Raw genomic sequence first — 20,068 nt, forward strand, 5'->3', positions numbered from 1 at the left:
GGGGGTTCACCCTGAACTGGTTGCAAGCCAATCGCAGGGCTCAACAGTCATATTCGCACTGATGGGCTGGTTAGAGTCTTGAATAAATCGAAAATAAATATTTTTGGAATGTGGAAATAAGCCAAAGCAACCATGAATAAACTAGTTTGCACAAATGTGTTTTTCATTATAAATTTACTGAGATCCAACATCAGACTTTATTCAGCGCATGATACACAACAGCAAACGAGAACCACTATCAAGACCAAAAATGGCATTATCTGCTACTTTTGTGAATTAGATGTTAATTGTGCAGGTGTACCTAATAAAATCTTTGAGCTGTTTTATGCCACCCGCAGAAGTTTACCGTCAAACATAAAAGGAATAGAATTATACGTTGTATAACAACCACATAACGTTCCCGAGTTAAAAAAAGTCAACTAGCTTAATGCTAGCATGTAATATGATACAACATAGCGAGGCTAACAAATAGCATCTATGAGGTGCTATGTGTTATAATGCGTTAAGCAACTGGTGTTTGAACACAAACGGCGCTGCAACGCATGTAGACAGACAATATGAAATGATCACAGGAATATCCGTTTGTGAAAACCTCATGTTGCCTCTCGATTCTTTGTGTCTTTGCAGTCGACTGGAGCAGAACTTGATCAAAAGTGTCCCGCCCGGAGCTTTTTCTTCCTACAAGAAGCTCAAGAGGATGTAAGTCTTTCCATACGGGATTGGGGATTCTTTGTTGAAAGTCTTCTCACAATATGCATGAATGCATTGAAATTCTCGTGGAACATCAGTATGCGACGCACGAACGCGCGCCCGACTAAGACTTCCATTTAACATGCACACATGACAATTAAGTCAGATGAACTGACACCTTGAGTTCCTCACTTTTGAATGTTGTGATGACTAGAAGGATTTTTAAACGCCCTAAATTAGACAAATAGACTTCAATATTATTATTATTAAGTAAACTGTTTCCACACTATTGTAATTTAGTAATAAAAAAAAAACATGGATCAAAGAGAGCATTTTTTTCCTTAAAATTCAAATCTTGTCATTTAAGATTTTTTAATTAATTTGATTAATAATTTTTTAATTTTTGTATTAAATAAATGCGTTATTATAAAAATAGAAGTTACTATATTCTCCTAGAAAGACTTCCATTGTCACTTCCTGTTCCAATACTTTTGTTCACAAATACTCTCCATCCTCCTCATGCGAATATCTGCCGATACGATCACAACTGCCACTCGCAATGACGCGAGGTCGTCGCTCAGCCGCCCAATCATCCTCCGGCGTCGGGAGGGTTCCATAACAAATCCGGCTTCATGGATGTGAACAACGCGTACTTAACATGCTTCCACGTGGGCTTTTCCTCTCGCTCTCTTTCTTCTCTCTTTGCCTGGCGCATTTCATCCCATCTGCCTGTCCATCATCCGCCACCTCATTTACTTACACCTACTTCCTCGTTTTCTCCTTACCAAGGCGCCTTCCCTTGACCTCTGCTGATGTATGCTGTCGCCGACAGTTCGAGGACATCTGTATCACTATTGCACTAACTCCCCCCCCCCGCCCTTTTTTGCTCCCACAGAGACTTGAGTAAGAACCAGATTTCTGACATCGCCTCCGATGCCTTCAACGGCCTCCGCTCGCTCACCTCCTTGTAAGTTTCTGGCACGCACATGAACGCAACCAGCCAAGTTGAGCTTGAACGTTATCTAAAACATTGATCTACATTTACATCATAATTTGTTTATTATTACTTTATTACTAAGAAATTTCTTTTGGTTGCACTACATGTATGTGAATGGCAGTTTTTTTTTTTTTTCTGTCCAATCAGATTTCAGCATTTGTGTTGCCATGTCAAGCTAGTCTCCCCCGTTACCTTCAAAATCATTCATGCTGAGCCCATGAAACTTAAACAATGATACCAATGCGACTTATGTTTAATCAACCATTTAAAATTCGCCAAAGAGGGCCGGCTAGCTGGTCCACAATGATGTCGTCATCTGATTGGTTGGTTAGTGCAAGCCAACGCTGACTCGCAAAATGCATCTGTAGCATACTGACATGGAGCCAAGCAGCTATTTTGAGGTGAGGGGAGGAGCTTAATCTAGTCAGGCCATAGCCTTGTTTACGATTAAAAAAAAAATTTTTTTGCTCCTATAGGAAATTATTTACGCATGGATTTTTGCCATTCTTGTGTCTTTAACTTTTTTGTTACATATTTTGATAAATGTTGATTTTTATTCTATTATTTTTGTATTGTTCAAAACTTTTCTATCATGGAGCACAGTAGGAGTGGTATTAAGAGGTGGATTAAGTCGAAAGTCACCCAGGTACCGAATTTGCAGTCCGTCATTCGATGAAGTAATTGAATTTCCACTCATTTAGCAAATCCAAATATTGTGGCTGACACCCGAAGGGGGAGGCGAAACACACACACACACACATACACGCATTGATTTGTGTGGCTCAGTTTGCGCGTTTAATCACCCAGCGTGTGTGTTGTTTGCGTGTCTCTAAGACGGCCGAGTGTGATAAGAACATGAAGGACAGTTTAATTTGAATCAATCTGCCGCGTGAAAACGAGATGGACAGACGGACAAGAAAGGGCGGGCAAGGTGAACCCTCTGCTGGGTGTTACGAGTGACACACACACACACACACACACATTGAGACATTAAGACATGGCTTCTGTCAGCGCAGGCGAGTTGAAGCGTGATGGGACAAAAATTGAAATCACTCGTGTGGAGTGAATGGTCGCGTGTGCGGCAGGACTAGAGGACGCCACATCAAACTCAGATTTGGATCATCAAACGAGATAAAACAATGGCGGTGGGGAGAAAATATGAAATACATTTCGGACAAACTAGGTCTGCCTTTATTCATTTAATAATGCAAAAATTTTTTGGATTGACATCGTCAGAGACATATTGAAGCAATTAAATGCTTACTATTGAATATAGTCATCGGCTCTGTAAATAAATGTAATAAATGTAAATTCTCTGAGAAGACAAAGTTACTTGTGCAGTTTATTCTTCTTTCCTCAACAGTGAGCTTCTTGAAGGTCTGGCCATAGGAGGTCTCAATGCTGCAATTTTACACCTCCTTACATGCAAATGATCCGATCATTACACGTACTACAGACGAACCGTGGCAGGTGGTCAAAGAAATAAAAAAGAAAAAGTTCTCAAAGGCAGGGAGGTGTTTTTTCGCTTTGTGGAAATGCCTCCAGTCCGCCTCACATCTCCAACTTTCGCTATTGTTGTTGAGCAGACCATTCTAATCAAACCAGCTATTGCGATTCAAGGTACAAAACAGGAATAAATGTGGAGTTTTCAATTGGAACTCTTGTTAAAAAGTGCAAATATGGTGATGGCTTGATCAACATCAGCAGGCAATTTATTGGAACAAAATTGTGCCTAATAATGAATGTTTTTCCACATCGTTGCCTAAATGATGTCATTGATGATTCGTCATCCCACGCAGGGTTCTGTATGGCAACAAGATCACCGAGCTGCCAAAAGGATTGTTTGATGGCCTGGTGTCCCTGCAGCTACTGTAAGTACTCTTAGAAAGGCTTCACCATAGTGAATACAAAGATTATGAGACATAAGTCTTTTTTTTTGAAAATGTCTTTACATTTGGATGGCCGAGTGGTCTAAGGCGCCGCGTTCAGGACCCAGTCTCCCCAGGAGGCCTGGGTTCGAATCTCGAATTTCCCCATTGTGGGACTAATAAAGGGAATATTAATAAAGGGAATATTATCTATCCTCCATTCCGTGTAAACTTTGAACAATAATAATGATACAATTTGACAAAAGTGTGCTACCTGTGAATTCTTCTGGGGGGTGACATTCAAAACTGCGGCACCGTTGCAGGATGTGGTCAAAATAAATAAAGAATTCAGTCTAAGTGTGACATATGGTACTTGCAAACGCTGCAGTCCGCCGGCAGAAACCGCTAATGTTCCGGGGCTTTTCCCTCGTAAAGTGAAGTCAGGCAAAGACAATGAGGATGAGCGAATCCAGCCGGTAATTTTTATGCACATTTGGGTGCGATCGCTGGACTAGAGACAAAGGTTATTCCATCTCCTACTTTTCTTTAACACCCTAAGAATGCATTTCTGCCTTTAAAAATGACATTTCTCACCAAGCATGCAGCTAAATGTGAAATGAAAGTTCTTAAATCCTCGCTTGTTTCAGCCTCCTGAACGCCAACAAGATCAATTGTCTTCGCGTCAACACGTTCCAGGACTTGCACAATCTCAATCTGCTGTCACTGTACGACAACAAGTTACAAACCATCAGCAAAGGACTTTTCACGCCACTACGCTCCATCAAAACGCTGTAAGTACAGCGAAATTCTCAAACAAAAATTCAACTCCAGAAAAACTTTGATTAAAAAGCCAGAAAGCGTTAAACATACAAATGCTCATCAAAAACATTGCCAAACAGATAAGTATCGATGTGATGCAGCAAATGCGATGTGGAAGCGCACTTTGGTGAGGTCTGTGTGACAGGGTGAGGAAATGTTGTTATTTGCTGGGAAGGTACGAGCTTCAGACCAAAATGATTGACACACGATCATCCAATGAGCGAGCGGTGCCTGAAATCCTGGCCATTAACTGTTCGTCCAATACCAAGCAGGAATGCAGGCATGTGTTGTTTTTCAGTGAATTTTCATTAAAAAAAAATCAAATAAAAAAAAAAAAATGCAAATAATGAATTCATGGATGCACTTTAGATAATTTTCAACCAGTTTTTGCTGCTGACGTCTCTGAGAGGAAGCATGATAAGCGCAAAAAAGGATGGGCTCATAGCTTGACCTTTGAGGAACACCGCAAGAAAGGTTGACTGATTTATGGGGGCCAACAAGAACTGTAAATAAAATATTTAATAAACAGGTTAGGAACCAGTTTAGGCTGTTCCCCGATATCTACACATTTGCTCGTCTTGTCTAGGAAGCTAAAAAAAAAAAAAAAGCTGCAGAGAATAAGCAGAATGAAGACTGCACATTGAGAAAGTAACTACATCTAGCCTAACCAGTTATTGTGCAAATTGTCAGATGCAGGTATACCAAATGAATCGGGTGTTATATTGCATTGTTTACCAGTTCCTCACAAACTGGCATTGACTACTGTAGTCTTGGCGGTTGACTCAAGCAGAGTTTAAAGAAACCACCTTGTGACAAATGCATTCTCTCCCCCACAGGCATCTGGCCCAGAATCCCTTTATGTGCGACTGTCACCTGAAGTGGCTGGCCGACTTTTTGTTCGACAACCCCATTGAGACCAGCGGGGCGCGCTGCAGCCACCCCAGAAGGCTGGCCAACAAGCGCATCAGCCAAGTCAAAGGCAAGAAGTTTCGTTGCACAGGTAAGGGCACGCAATAATAACAACATCGAGAACATGATCGATAAAGTGGTGGCAAGTCACAAAGTAATACTTTGTGGGAGTAGTTGGATTTTGCTGTTTGTTGTACTTTACTTGGTTGTTCAGAATTTGCAATTATTTTTTGATGACTTTGTACTTTAGACTACTTATTCAAAGCAGGCTTGTGTTTTATTCACCCTCCACGGATCGACAACACAACATAAACAAAGACGTAAATATGGTCAAGTCAAGTCAACCTCGGTTTATATAGAAAATTGAAATCTTAGGGTCTTATGAGGTGGAATTTTTTTTTCCAGAAAACAGTGTGATTTGGCTAGAAGAATGATTCTGCTTGCTAGCCTAAAAATCCACCAGCGTCTACCATTCAAGTTGTCTAATTCTCGAAAATCAAGAAAAAAGAAATGGTCTAAAAAAACATACACAAGTAAGGTGAATGCTGATGTTTTTCATTTCAAATTATTTTCACTCGATTTACAATGTTAGCAAAGTTATGGAAACACATGTTTTGCTAGCTTAACAGCCAATGCTAGCTAGCTCACGAACATAAGTGTAACGTGATCATTTTCTTCTCCGCACAAGCAAGATGTAACTTGATAAAAGAGGAAGCTGTTTCGTGAAGATTTCTTATTTTGCCTATGTGCCATGTTATAAAAATGGGTAGTGAATATAACTGAAATTAAAAAAAAAAGTTTTACTTTTGTACGTATTCGATTCTGTATCTTATCTTTGACCCAAGTATTGTGTCTATTGAAATATGATTTAACCTCATTCCTGACTGTCTTTTTCCAGCAAAATTGAGCAATAATTTTCAGACCTCATAATGTTCCAGTGGCTTAGAATAAATAATATTGAATATATACTATATATAGTATTATCTATATTAGGACATAAACCGCTGTGTTGTTTTTGATAAAGACGGCTTCTCTACTGCATTTGGGTCATGATGGTGATACTTGGAGAGCCAAGAATTTTTTTAGTTGATACTTTGAAAAATGAATTGAAAGTAATAATGGCGGATCCGAGACTAATTCCTCAAACTGGTTCTGGCTGCCCTCTCCTTGCACCTCCTCTTCCTTCTTGGATGCTTCTGGACCTTCCCGCCATCCTCTCTTCCCCCCTCTCTGTTTGCCACCTCTTGCCCACCCATGCCCTGCCTCCTGTGTGGACCTGCGCTCTGATTGGCTCGTGCAGCTGTCTCTTGTGCTTGATCTAACCATGTGGCCCCGCCTGCTGTGGCATCACATGGTTCCGTCAAGCGCCAGGGACCGCCCGGCACACGCTCGCCTGCGTCTACCGGCCAATCACATGACTCGGATGATCAATGTTGCAATAAAACACGTCATATATATGAAAGACTGTGCCATGGATGCCCCTTTTGCATGATACCTACTCAGCTCCGTACACAGCTCTACTTTCTTGATGCTTTATCTTGGCAATACCAGATACTAAAAACTAAAAATCTTACCAAGATTAAATCAAGACAAAATATGCAATGGTATTTCTTCAGGCATTCTTCTTTCGCATCAGCACTTATCCAATGCAGTTGTGATGTGTTTGTATACCTTCGTGGCCGCTTTAGAGCGCCTCGTTGTTGATCATGCACAAAGAAGGCGCAAGCTCGAAGCGGGGTGGGGGTCTGACATGACAGCATGTGAGCCATGTTTACCAGAGATTTGCACTGACGTGTCTTCTTTAGAGTGCCTCGTTGTTGTTGCGTTGAAAAGCCCGCAGGTCAAACATGTCATCAGACAATGTGTAGAACAGAGAAAGATGCAAGACGAATTGGCATCCATTTTTCCAGATCGTAGAAATTTAATTGACAGTCGAGCAAGGAGGTGATAGTGAGAGCACAGACGCAATGGCTTGATTTTTTTTCCCCATTTTTTAATCGTTCATATTTGCAGAGTAGTTACAGTACTCTTGTCTGTCTTGTGGGAACTTTCGAAGATAAATGTTTTCACTTCACAGGGACTTTAACAAGTTATTATAACTTTTAATTGAGGATTTTATTACTGCTTATATGAGTTTCATGCATACTCATAAAAATGAAAAAAAAATACAGATGGTCTTCTTTTTAATACAAATACACATGTTTGAGACATTGGTGGCTAGCTTATCGTTATTTTATTTTTTCAGGAATCTAAGCTAGTCCGATGTTACTGTTTAGTCAGTGTCTCGTCTTTGACTGATGCGCTCAATGAAGAGTGGATTTCCCATTTAGTGAATCCAATAAGTAGAGCCAAGTCCTGCGTAATTAAAAAGCTGCTGGGAATTCTCCGTTTTTTTTAATTATCATTTAAGAATTTCAAGTTATTTAATAATGATGTGTTCCTTACTATCTTGAAATAACTGCAATGTGTGTTGTCAAATAAAGTCATGGCAAACTGAAATAGAAATGACCGGAAATTGGAATTTTCACAAGAAAGAAACAGGTAGATTGTAGAGATGGTGTCGCTAATCGCCACTTTGTACTGTTAATTGTTGCATGACATGTCCGCTGAGATTTGAGATTCTCCGCACACCTGCTCCAGCTGCAAAACGGTTGTTGGGAAGCGCTTCAGTTGCTAGCATGGCTCATCCCAGCGCCCCTTTTAAAACCTCCAAACCCTTCTGTTGCCACTAAAGTAACAACTAATGAGCTTTCTTATTCTTAAAAAAAAAGTATCTCTTCAACTGTTCTCCTTACTTTCTCCCTTACAACAACGAGCACAGTTTGTGGCAGCCCAGAGACTTTGTTAAAAATCAATTATTCCGCTCATGAGAGGAGCGAACTTTACCATGCTGATGGAAAAAAAGTCAATATATGTCGAAAGTAACGACATGAATCGAGGACTCTGAAGCTTGTTAATGTAAGTGTCACTCGGTCATCTGATGCTTCAGTTTTTTTCCCCTTTGTCACTTTTTGTCACTCCCTTGTTGACAGGTCAAGAGGACTATCGTAGCCGTCTGAGTGGCGAGTGTTTCCAGGACCTGGTTTGCCCCGAGAAATGTCGCTGCGAGGGCACCGTTGTGGACTGCTCTAATCTGAAACTGACCCGCATTCCCTCGCACATTCCGGAACACACCACCGATCTGTAAGTCACAAAAGTGTCCTCCACTATAAGTGTACATTTGCAAGACAGTATCTTGCCTACAAATGAATAGAACAGAGAATGTTGTAATATGCATGCCAGGCCTGTAGTTGGCAGTGTCAGGACTCACATGCCCTTATATTCTCATGTTATAGCAGTCTTTTAAAATATCCTCCAAATGCAGGTATGCAAACAAAGGTTAATTTAGTGAATAAAAACCAATGACGTTACTAAAACTAATACATAAAAAACATTTTCGTGAATAAAATAAAAAGGCGATTGTATGAAACAAACTCTAGTGAAACTGCGTTTTGATTATAAAACTAATCAAAAAGCACAAATTTTAATCAGAGACGGCTTTATGTGTCCCTTAAAGTTGTTTTTTTTTTTAACCACATCCGTTTTTTGAGATGTTTCCATTGAACCCATAAAAGCTTGCACAATAAAGGTTTTAGTGTAATTTTATGGGGGGTAATTTATAATGTATTTTTTGGGTAATTTAATTCAGTTTTATTTAATTTTATTGTAATTTATAGCTAAGAAATTTCTGCTGAACCTAACATTTAATACATTTTACCTTATATATTATTTTATTACATATATATATAGTTATTATTATTGTTATTATTTTTTTTTTTTATTGTTTTCATTCAAATCTGATGCACAAGCGAATTTTAATATTCAACTATTTTGATGCATGAGCATTCCGAATTTATATTTTCTACTATACAGAAAAAAAAAGGTCAAACAGTCCATTTGGGAGTTACTATATGAGTGACCTTTTTTTCCCCTTGCACTCCACGAATACTCCATATATTTAAAAATAAAAATGTAAACTAATGCTAAAACTAATAAAAATAGCAAACCCCTAGTCTACTCTAAGTCTGGTCATCTAAGGCAAGAGAGCAAGAAGAATTGCAAACATGTGACCAGTATGTTGATTGAGCCCCAGTATCATTAACTGGCACTTTGATGAATTGTAACGAATTCTGGTAGCAGACCTTGAAAGGCATTGTACTAAGGGGCAGTTTGAGTGGACTGGACGCTATTTTTGGTCCGCGAAATTGAGGTTCCACTGTATTGAGAAATACCTGAATTCAATTTGCAGAGTATTTAATAACCACAGCACACCTTCGCACCCTCCACACCTCCTGTAGGAATACGTCAACGTGAAACTTCCCCAATCTTGCTGTGTCGCTATCCTTACCTTTCTTATTTTTCTAGCTAGCATGTTAAAAAAAAAAAAAAAATTCTCATTGATGTGTTCCGTCTCCCTCCAAGACCCCAAAGGAGCCATCATGATATCCGGCATCTCTCACACTCGCATACTGAACAGTCCCTTATATCCTTTTTTAGCAGTGATAAATGAGGTAGCGCATATCCTGATTACATTGTGAGAAGGCTTAAAGTATTGTGGCTCTGTGTTCAGCTTCTACTGGAGGCTGATAGGGGATTATTATAATAAGACAGAACCAAGACGCCGGCCTGTTCTGTATTCAGCGGAGCTGTTCTACATAAAGAATGACATGAAATGTAAGGACGTCGATGCAATATGTGATGAAGTCGAGTCCTTAGAGGTGCGCATAAAGGGAACAACTGGTTGCCACAGAGCACAGTCATGCCGAGAATTTCTAATATTCATGAAGAAAAAAAATATACAAAAAGATACTGGATACCAGATAAAAGCAAAAAAAAAAAGTTTGGAGTAAAACCCCCTGCTGATTGAAGAAGACAAATGAAGGCTGAATACAAAGAACCTTGACGACAGGGCTGTCTCGAGCATTCAGATGCAAGTACCTCGACACAAATAACCAGATGAATATTTTCAAGTAGAGGAAATTTTCTTTCATACATTTGAAAAGAGGAAGTTTCCAAATGCAGGAAACAATGTAGAAGTCATACATACATGAATAAATAAATGATCTGCATGAATAGATGATGAATAAAAAGAACGTCAAATGGTGGACTTTGCAGGGAGAACCAGTTGCTCAATCTTGGTTGATGCTGGGGTGAGGAGAGAGGGGAAGTGGCAGTAAAACAGGCCAAAATTCTCATGTCAGGGAAGGTAGATTTAAGAAGCAATTTGGTTACGAGGTGTGGTTTCACTATTAGGCCTCTTTAAAATGTCAAATTAAGCTTTTGAAGTAATTTTCCCCCCCAAAAAAATCATGTCTGTTTTTGTGTTTCACACGTTTTTTTTTGTTTTTTTTTAGAAAAGGATAACTAATTTCTGAACAAAATGGTTGCACTTAAAATCCCACTGTTGTATTAGAAATTGATGCATTTTCACCAGTTTTAACAATTCGTACCACCGTATTATTTATAGCTGGAAAATTCTACTCACACCACTGGAATTGTCTTGAATCGATCTGTCCTCAAAATGGACTCATCTTAATTTGACACACATACCGTACCTAATCAATGTGTAAAGGCCACATGTTTTCCCCCTATAACACGACTTGTCACACTTAAAAACATCCATCCACAAAACCCAATGGCCTTTCTAACCTCCCTCATGAAAGTATTATTGTCCATTCTTCTTCTTCCTACCTGCTATAACAAAGAATTTATTGGTGACAATATATTCTCTTTAAATACACTCACAGACTTTATAGTGCGATTAAGGTGTCTTTCATACCTATGTATGCCGCAAATTATGACCTCACTTGTGTGAAACTGGCAAACTGAAAAGACAAGCATGCGCAAAGTTGACTCTTTTAAGAGCCTTTTAGTAAAAGTAGCCTCAATAAAACAGATGTGTCGTTTTGCCAGAGCTTTGGGCATCGTGGGTATTGATGACCCCATAGAAGTGATTCATCGTTGTCTCTTCGCATTTTTTTTTTCACCCTTTGCTCTAAATTAGCAACCTCGCTGCTCTCGTCTTGTTAACATTTGAGGAGGCTTTTGTAACCTTCTCGTAGTATGTTTCTTAAGACTGCGTTAGTTTGCGTTGACTTTGAAAGGTGGAATTTGTCACAGAATTGACTGTCTGACCACGTCATGTGTCTCATGCAGGCGGCTGAACGACAATGAGATTTCCGTGATGGAGGCGACAGGGATGTTCAAGAAGTTGCCAAACTTGAGGAAAATGTACGTATGTGTCATTATGCCTGTTAAACATCTTGCAAGACTTCTCTGAGTCATTTAAATGTACACTGGCGTACTATACAAAGGTGCAAGGAAAATGAATAAAATCCATGTATACTAGTGATTATAAAAAAAAAAAAGGAAAGTCAATCCAAAAATGTTCTTTCTAAGAATATCTTCTATGCAGGCCCACTTGTCGAAAAATGGCATCCTGATTAATACTGCGTTTGTGGAATATGAGTTAAGCATCAAAATCCACCCGTTTTTGTCCATCTTAGGCGGCGGCCATTTTGTCACTTCTGTCGATTGAAAATGACATCACAGTTGCTCAGGGCTCAGCTTACAACCAATCACGGCTCAGCTTCAGAAAATAGGTGTTCCGTGATTGGTCGACATTTGAGACCTGAGCAACTGTGATCTCATTTTCAGTCGACAGAGGTGACAAAATGGCTGCCGCCCGAGATGGCAAAAAACGGGTGGATTTTGTTTTGCTGCTGAGATGTTCGCCAGACATTCGCAAACAGTTTTTGTCAGAACGAACCCTGAACATTGTTCACGTTGACGGGCCTCATAGCTAAAAATATTGCTTCTGTGAAGAATTATGGGTCACAAATATCACCTTTCTAAAGGTAGGTCAGGAGTAATGTTTGTTAAAAGTTGCACTGAGTCACATTTCCTAATTGGCATTTTTTCCCCCCAAAATTTCATCAAAGCACTTCCAGGTTATTTTTCTCTGATACAATAATAGAGTTCCTAATCAAAAATGAAAATCCATCCTTGAGATTTGAAGGTAACAAATTCACTCAATTCACATAACATTTTGAAATTAGAAGGATATTTTGTTGTTGTCAACAACCAAGCGTTTCTGGTTTTATGTGTGCGTAGAGGAAGTCTTGCCCACTGGCCAATTGACGACTATTTTCCTTCCCTGGTCTGTTCACACCTTGATGCGTGCAATGGCAGCAGTGAGATAATTCTCGAGGTCCCCGCAACTTGCTCTATATATGTTTGTTAAGGCAGCCACACACGCCCGGAGCAATGTTATCTGTCTAGTTCAGGTTACGGCTCATTATTATGTAAATTAGTTGGCTGTTTCCTGTCGGCCGTTTCAACATTTGTTCCGCTCGTGTTCCTTCCTCTATACGGGGCTGGCATACGCTGATCTCGCTCGGTGTGTTCTCACAAGAATTTACTTGGAATTTGTACTTCAGCATTGAGCATGAATAAAACATTATTCACACCGGCTGGGACATTAGGTACTGTCCAAAGGAAATGCATACTTCCACGAAAGTTACAATGTTTAGTTTTGGCGGAGATGTATTCATTTAATTACAATACGATACGCGTGACCAATTTATGAGTGTGCTATCGTTTGGATGAGTATTTTACTGTGACTCGAGAGCCAATAATGGAGAAAGAACAATTCTTCAAATATCAGACTTGAAGCTGAATTACATGTGCATTGGAAACAGCAACGTACTTTTCCACTTTCAGTCCGTTTTAATGTTAATGCGGAATGGGAAACACTAGCGACACATGACGAAAATAACTTACAGGCATATATTCTTTATCTTCTACATAAAATAATATGAACTCATTCCCTATCAGCCGAGTAAAAAAAAAAAGGATCTTTGACGTCTTTAGCTGTCAATGGTATTAAATCAGTTAAATTTAAAAAAATAATTCAAACAATTTTCTAAAATGGATTAACGGTATTTTATGTGTATGTTTTGGTTTGCGAGCGATGTTACTGAACAGATTAAACAAGGCATCACCGTATTTTTATTTTTGTGCCGTAATGTAGAAAAATATTACCGCCTGTACCTAGTTTGGCGGCTATTGAGTGCACTGTAAATATGACATTTTGTTATGCTTGTTTAGATTTTACGATCACGCCATAATCCTTATCAACCAATTATAACTTCCTTTCGCTGTTACAATGCTTTTTGTATTAAATCTTACAACATTCCCTCGTGGACAGGCTCCTGCATGCACAGGTGGCGAGCGACTTTATCGTAAATCTATATCATCGTAATGACAATTTTCATCCTTGTCTTATGGCAGGCTACCATTACTGTATGCAAATTGTAACACAGAGGAATGTCAGTCACAAATGTGCCTTTTTTTTTTTCTTATTTTTGAATACGACCAAATGTGTGCTTTCCGTCACGTTATCTTTACTCTCACATGCGACACATTGGATTTGGACACATAGACGGGTGTGACTAACTTCTCATTATATCCACAATCCACAAAGACAATTTGTATTATACACTTTATGTACAGTCCATCTCGCCAATCTGCCTGCTTGGTGTGCACTGGAAGATTTGAACGACAAAATAGGTGCTTGGGAGAAAACATGGAGGCAAATGGAGACGGAAAAGGCGGGAGCAAACGAGTTCAGGAAGAGGAAATGGACGAGAGGTGGAAAACAAGTCGGGAAGAGATGAGAGGAGAAAGCCAATAATAAGCGGAAATAGAGGATTGGCCTTCAATTCAGATTTACAACTGCGCTTTATCTACAACCTGCTCTCGTGTGTGCGTGCGTGTGTGCGTTTGTCAGTGAGCATGTGTGGTGTGATAGAGGCAGCCTCGGTTGAGGCAAAAAAAAAAAAAAACAACAGTTGATTTATTGGAGAGGAAATTGCTAACCATCTAGCAGTGTCACAGACGATATAGATTGTCCGCGCTCTCATTTCCATTTTGCTCCTCTCAATTCCTTCCGTCTGTTCTTCATCCTCTCATCCTCTTCCTCTCCCACGGCGCCGATAAGAGGCGAGGCACGACTGTTCCCCCGCCGATCTGCGAGGACCGTGATAGGCATCATCTCGACTTATTGTCTCTGAGGCTTTTCATTTTTAATTTTTGTCAGGTGATAGTGAGGACGCAACAGGAAATCCTCAGGTTGTCGAGATGCAACAGGAGCTGCACTTGCACGATTTGATGAGATTTAATACAAGAAGTGTAATAAGAATTGACTCTGTGACAAGTGGAATTCCGCATCTTGGTGATGAAGTGCTGCTCCTATGAGTGAAAATTCAATCAGTGGTAATTATAGGTGAAGTTGCATTGCCCTTAGTTGCCATGGTAACTACATTTTTAATCAGCATTGGCCCGGCAGTTGAGGGTGCGGAAAGCTGTAATTAAATGTTTTGGGCATGTGGCAGACACGTTCAGGGATGTGTAACAACAATAGAGAATCCTCAGGTAGTAGACAAAAGTTTAATTCCACCAACACAATCTGATGAAAGCCATTAGAAGAGCTGTTCTCAAGAAATCTACAATGTGTCAGCTGCATGCACCATACACACAGATCCACACAGTAATTGACAAGTGGAATTCATCAGCTTGGTGATGAAGTGCTGCACCTATGAGTGAAAAATAAAATGAATGACTTCACTGCCTTTGTTTGGGCAAAATTATTTTTTTTTAATCAATTTATTTTCAATAAACTTTTTATAAATTAGCATTTTAAGATACATTAGACTACTTCTAGTTTTAAGATTTTTTTCAATGTTATTGGTGTATAATTTTGCTGTTTTAAATAATCTTTATTTTTTGGATATTTTTTTTCTATTTTGGAAGCGGTTAATAATTGTGGGATAAAAAATGTTAACACGTCTCTCTTAATTCAAAATCTGCGCTTAACAGGGAAACATTTTTATTTTCTCCTTTGAAACAACACACTGTTAACTGTCTAGTCACTGAACTGTGATGTTTAAGAGAAACCTGCTCATGGTGACTTCTTTTGCAGCAACCTAAGCAACAACAAGCTGCGCGATATCCGTGAAGGAGGTTTTGACGGAGCTTCTGGAGTTTTGGAGCTTCTCTTAACGGGCAATAAGCTCACAGGACTGCAGGGGCGAATGTTTCGAGGCCTCACTGGTTTGAAAACTCTGTAAGTGTAACCTCCGCACATAAGCAAATGTTATTTTTTATTTATTTTTTTAATATCCTCATGCCAACTAGGTTGAAGTTGAGGAGCTTCAATTCGACCAAAGTAGTGCTTTGGCACCATCTGACATCTATAGGATACGAGTACCGTAGATTAACACAAACTATCATTCAAACATTATTTGCAGTAATTCCTGTGCAGATATAGCTATTTGTGGCAGGACTTGGTCTCTATGCCTCGTGAATATTTAATAATTCTGGATTTGGAAATAACAAAACAAATTAGTGAACTTGAGTGAAGTATGTGAGAGCGTGCCAATGTGGTGGTAGAATAATTGAATTAAATATGATACAAATGCAACATTCACTGGAGGTTTAATGTAACATTGAGAAAGAAACATTCTGGAATCCAAACTTAAGCGCTGGAGGCTGTTAAATGCGCATTAATTGTTGGCTTTGGCTTTTACTGCCTAAATGCCTTTTTGATTTGTGTTAGTAATTGATACTGCAAGATTGTTTATTCACCCACCCTGAAATCAAAGTTAATGACAGTCTCATTTAGCCACCCACGCTAAACTGGCTAGCATCCAGTAAGAGGTTACACGATAGCGCGCCGAATCATGAGCCGAGCTAATGTTGTCCTTACGTGCGCGGTAAAGACGAACTAATGCTATCATTTATATATATGGGGACTAATGACCCTCTAATGGCATCAAAACCGTCTCTGTCTCATGTTAAGCGGCTCCATGCTACAGTAATAGCCAAGCTAACTCGTTTAGCCTCCCCGCAGTTTGCTAACTAACTCGATTAGCTGCAGACCACGTGACTCCAAGACGACCACGGTTGATGTCTCGGGACAGTCTCCGTTGTGGTTGTCCTTTAGGGACCGGTCAGATCGTATTATGCTATTTATATATATATTTCTCTTTTCACCCACTCAGAGTAGACGTTTTGCTGCCAAGATACACATCGCCAAAACTCTTTTGACAAAGCCCAGTTAAAAATCTATGTTTGGTTTTGACAGTGGAGTATAAACATGAGAATGTTTGGCATTAGTTAAGTGTTTGAGAGGCAACACCTGCCATCAGCTATAATACAAGTATTGTCTTTGTAACCAAAGCTTCCAATTGACAGCCATGTGTTGCTATAAATACTTTATAAAGCGTGTGTGAAGGTACTAATCTACCAGTGCAAATATTTTCACAACAAATTACACCCCCCTCCCCATAAACCAAATTGTATTTGCCGCAAATTATATTGGCTATCTGTGGTTCATGCAGAATTGGGAGAGGAGTGATTTATTTGTCCGATTTTTATTTTTTATTTTTTTATTACCTGCGTTCCAGAATGCTGCGGAGCAACCAGATCAGCTGCATTGACAACACAACATTTACGGGCCTGAGCTCGGTGCGTCTGCTCTCGCTGTACGACAACCGGATCTCCAGCATCGCCCCGGGAGCCTTTGCCACACTGCACTCTCTCTCTACAATGTGAGCTTGTTTTTTTTTCCCCACCCATAGCTTAAGGCAGTGTCATCAGAACATATTTTGGATTTAAAAATCACACACCAAATAGAAATGCCACAAAAAGTGGGTACACTGGTTAATTGAGTGGAAGAAGATTGAACTATTCTCCATGTCATTGTACATCATTAGCATAGATTGATGAACCGTACGGTCACTCAGTCGGTGTGTTTGTATTGTTTTGTCATCATTGCTTTTGTACTTTAAAAACTGAAATGGCCAGAAATTGATCACCCTGGTTTTCCCTTGGATGTTCTCATGTAAACCTCCCCTAAGGCGAGTTGTTATATCAGCCGCATTCCCCGTTGCGATTATGAGGCTGCGAATCAGATGCCAGTTCTCGTTGTCTTCCATCTTCTGACCACGCACTGTATATGTGATGGTAGTAAATAACATATTATATCAGCTAATAAAACCTCGCAAGTTCGTCTTTATTTCTTACTGTGAACACATGCCACACTATAAAAGTCTCCCCCTCAAAACAAGCGCTCGCATACCCGTCAACTTCGATTCAAATCTCTATCGCATTTGTTGGAGTCAGGCTTTGACAGGAAAGTTGGACAAATACAAATTCCGCAATAAACTTTAGATGCAATACAGACTTCCTGCAGAATGGCTTAAACAGAAGTTGATTCCAGAAGCCGTCTTTGCCTTTCACTCGGAATCTGGATAAGGTGCGATTTTTGCTGCGATTTAGTTGCTTTAACTCCTGTTTAGTTATGACGGTGAACGTACGGGCTTCCCTTCTGGCATCTTGTGGAAGCGCTTTTAATTGTTCTACTTGTCACTATACATCACGTTCATCGATAGATGACGTAGCAACTAAATAGCAATTTTCATTGGATCCTGATTTCTCACTGCATAAGAGTTGGGAATCACTAAAATGAATGTTGTGAGCATGTTGCTAACCAAAATAACAGCACCACATGACCTGGTGTTAAGTGTGCAGACGAAATAATTTAAACAATATTAGAAAGGATTGTCATTTATATGGGAATGATACTATGTTTTGCGTGTGCAGTCTGTTGCAATTCTGTAGCCGTTTCTGTGCGTTAGCCATTTACGGCAATAATCATCAGTCCTTGCGTTCACTTTTAATTGGCATGCATTGTGCAACATGTAAGAAACAAGGGTAGTTATTGTAGAAAGCCTGTTTGCTCATTTCCTTATCAGCCTCGTGGACTTTTTATTTTGAAGCTGCTTCTCCAGCAACCCACACACCCCTGAACGCCTACCGCTAGTTTCCCAGTAGAGTGCGCGAGTTTAATTAAAAGATTAACACGTCAAACAGGGGAAGGAAAGGATTTCGCTGAGGTTGGGTCGCCACACATGGAGGTCAATTCATTGTGAGGAAATGAAGAAATTGCTGGACCTCTTAAGCTATAGCAGCAACCTTTGAACATTGGGACACACAATTAAACGTGAATTGCTGAATTGTCTTCAGAATTCGAAAGTCTGCATGTGTCTTATGTTATTTGGAAAACAGTTTTTAAAATTAATGGAAATGCCATTAATCCATTTCAAGGCTCATTAAAAAAGGGGGAAAAAAACACACACACACAGCCGAAAATTTGAAAATCTGTTTTTAATGAGGAAAAGGCGTTATCATATTCCTAAAATAATGGCCTTTGTAATTTTTCATTTTTTGTCAGAAAAAAAACAAACAAACCCTGAAACAAATAGAGATTATACTTATATTAATTTTTTAATCATTTAATTGCAAGGGTAGAATTAAATGGTCTGTTTAAATTAGGATGCAGCCGATTTTAGGGGAGGAGGCCATCCTGAGGTGTTTTTTTTTTTTTTTTTAATATTATTTTAAGAGGGTCAATATGTTGTTGTTTCTAAAAACACAGTATTGAAATAATTGAATAGTGTAAAGAATGATACGGCTTTTCCACATTTTGTCTCAACTCAATGGTCATTGTGCTGCTCTTTTGGTTGTGCTCGCCTGAGCCACCAGGTGGCAGTATAATCCAGACATCGTCACACCTGAAGGGCAGAGGATAAAGAATATATGCCTTTGAGCATTCTCTGTATATGCAAATAGCCTTTACTCGAAGGGCATAACACGACACCAATAGTATTCATTAGCCCATCTATGGCGTTTTGCATTGTTTGTTAGCATTAAGCAAAACAAACTTTATGTTGGCAAAGCTAAGTAGTAAGTAGTAGTCCTTACTTTAATTTTACTTAAGTGTTGAAGATGACGCAGTAAACTTCAACTGGGACTGGCATGAAACTGCTTGAAGCCTCATTTTAGAAGAGTTGCATATAGTGAAGTAAATGAAGCTTCAAATCTGCTTCATGAACCAGTTGTAGTATTTTTGAACTCCTCTAGATGGCACACTCTGTTCAACATTGGGCTGAAAGCACAATGAATTGCCATTTTTTTTAAACCCTTTATTTAAACCAACAGTGCCATCTAGAGGACTCAAAAATACAGCAGCTGGTTCATGAAGCAAATTTGAAGCTTCATTTTCCCATCACAAGTTTTATACCGTTGGCCCAAAAGTTCACTGCCATCATACAGTTTCAAAGTTCTGCTTGTCAAAGCAAAAAGAAAATGGCTGAAAATTGACAAGTATTACGTAAGTATGTACTTGTATCTCCAGGCACCACTGAATACGTACTGTATTGGGTCATGATCTATAAATAGAACCTGACTTTAGAACATGACAGAAATTTCAAAAATGTACCAAGAATATGAGGCCGCTGCAAATATGAAGAATCTGCTAACACTGAAGAGCAAAGTTTGGATGTAGTTCTGATTGTTTCGAAGCAACAGATGTTGAATGTCTGGCCGAGTTCTAAGCAAAGGTAATAATAAATCTTTCAACACTACAATGTTGCGAAACGGTCCGTGGCTTGTTTATTGCTGTAACCATGGTAACAAATGTCCCTGAAGCCTCCCCACAAACGAAGCCAAAGCGAAACAGTAGCGCTGACCCATCATTCATTTTTCAAGATCAACTTTTGTCTGGGGAGACGATGGCAGCTGCCAAACCTTTGCTGCTCCTCCTCCGCCCTCAGGTTTAATATACCTCACCATAAATATGGCATGAGCTGTCGGAAAGACAACAAATACGATGAGGCGTCAT

General features: G+C 39.5%; 1 protein-coding gene across 5 annotated transcripts in view; it reads left to right on the forward strand.

Moving 5' to 3' along the window:
* slit3 (slit homolog 3 (Drosophila)) overlaps nucleotides 1-20,068 on the forward strand; it is a 236,782-nt gene that overhangs the window by 171,677 nt on the left and 45,037 nt on the right. For all 5 annotated transcript variants that reach the window (XM_088294962.1, XM_088294963.1, XM_088294965.1 and 2 more), the window contains 9 exons: nucleotides 628-699; nucleotides 1,586-1,657; nucleotides 3,487-3,558; nucleotides 4,203-4,346; nucleotides 5,211-5,374; nucleotides 8,316-8,466; nucleotides 11,479-11,553; nucleotides 15,305-15,448; nucleotides 16,791-16,934. In XM_088294962.1, the coding sequence (XP_088151088.1) occupies nucleotides 628-699; nucleotides 1,586-1,657; nucleotides 3,487-3,558; nucleotides 4,203-4,346; nucleotides 5,211-5,374; nucleotides 8,316-8,466; nucleotides 11,479-11,553; nucleotides 15,305-15,448; nucleotides 16,791-16,934 (1,038 nt within the window). The remainder of the gene's footprint in view (nucleotides 1-627; nucleotides 700-1,585; nucleotides 1,658-3,486; nucleotides 3,559-4,202; nucleotides 4,347-5,210; nucleotides 5,375-8,315; nucleotides 8,467-11,478; nucleotides 11,554-15,304; nucleotides 15,449-16,790; nucleotides 16,935-20,068) is intronic.

This window comes from Idiotropiscis lumnitzeri, chromosome 4, assembly GCF_059441095.1.
Source record: "Idiotropiscis lumnitzeri isolate Australia: NSW breed Sydney's pygmy pipehorse chromosome 4, RoL_Ilum_1.0, whole genome shotgun sequence".
NCBI lineage: Eukaryota > Metazoa > Chordata > Actinopteri > Syngnathiformes > Syngnathidae > Idiotropiscis > Idiotropiscis lumnitzeri.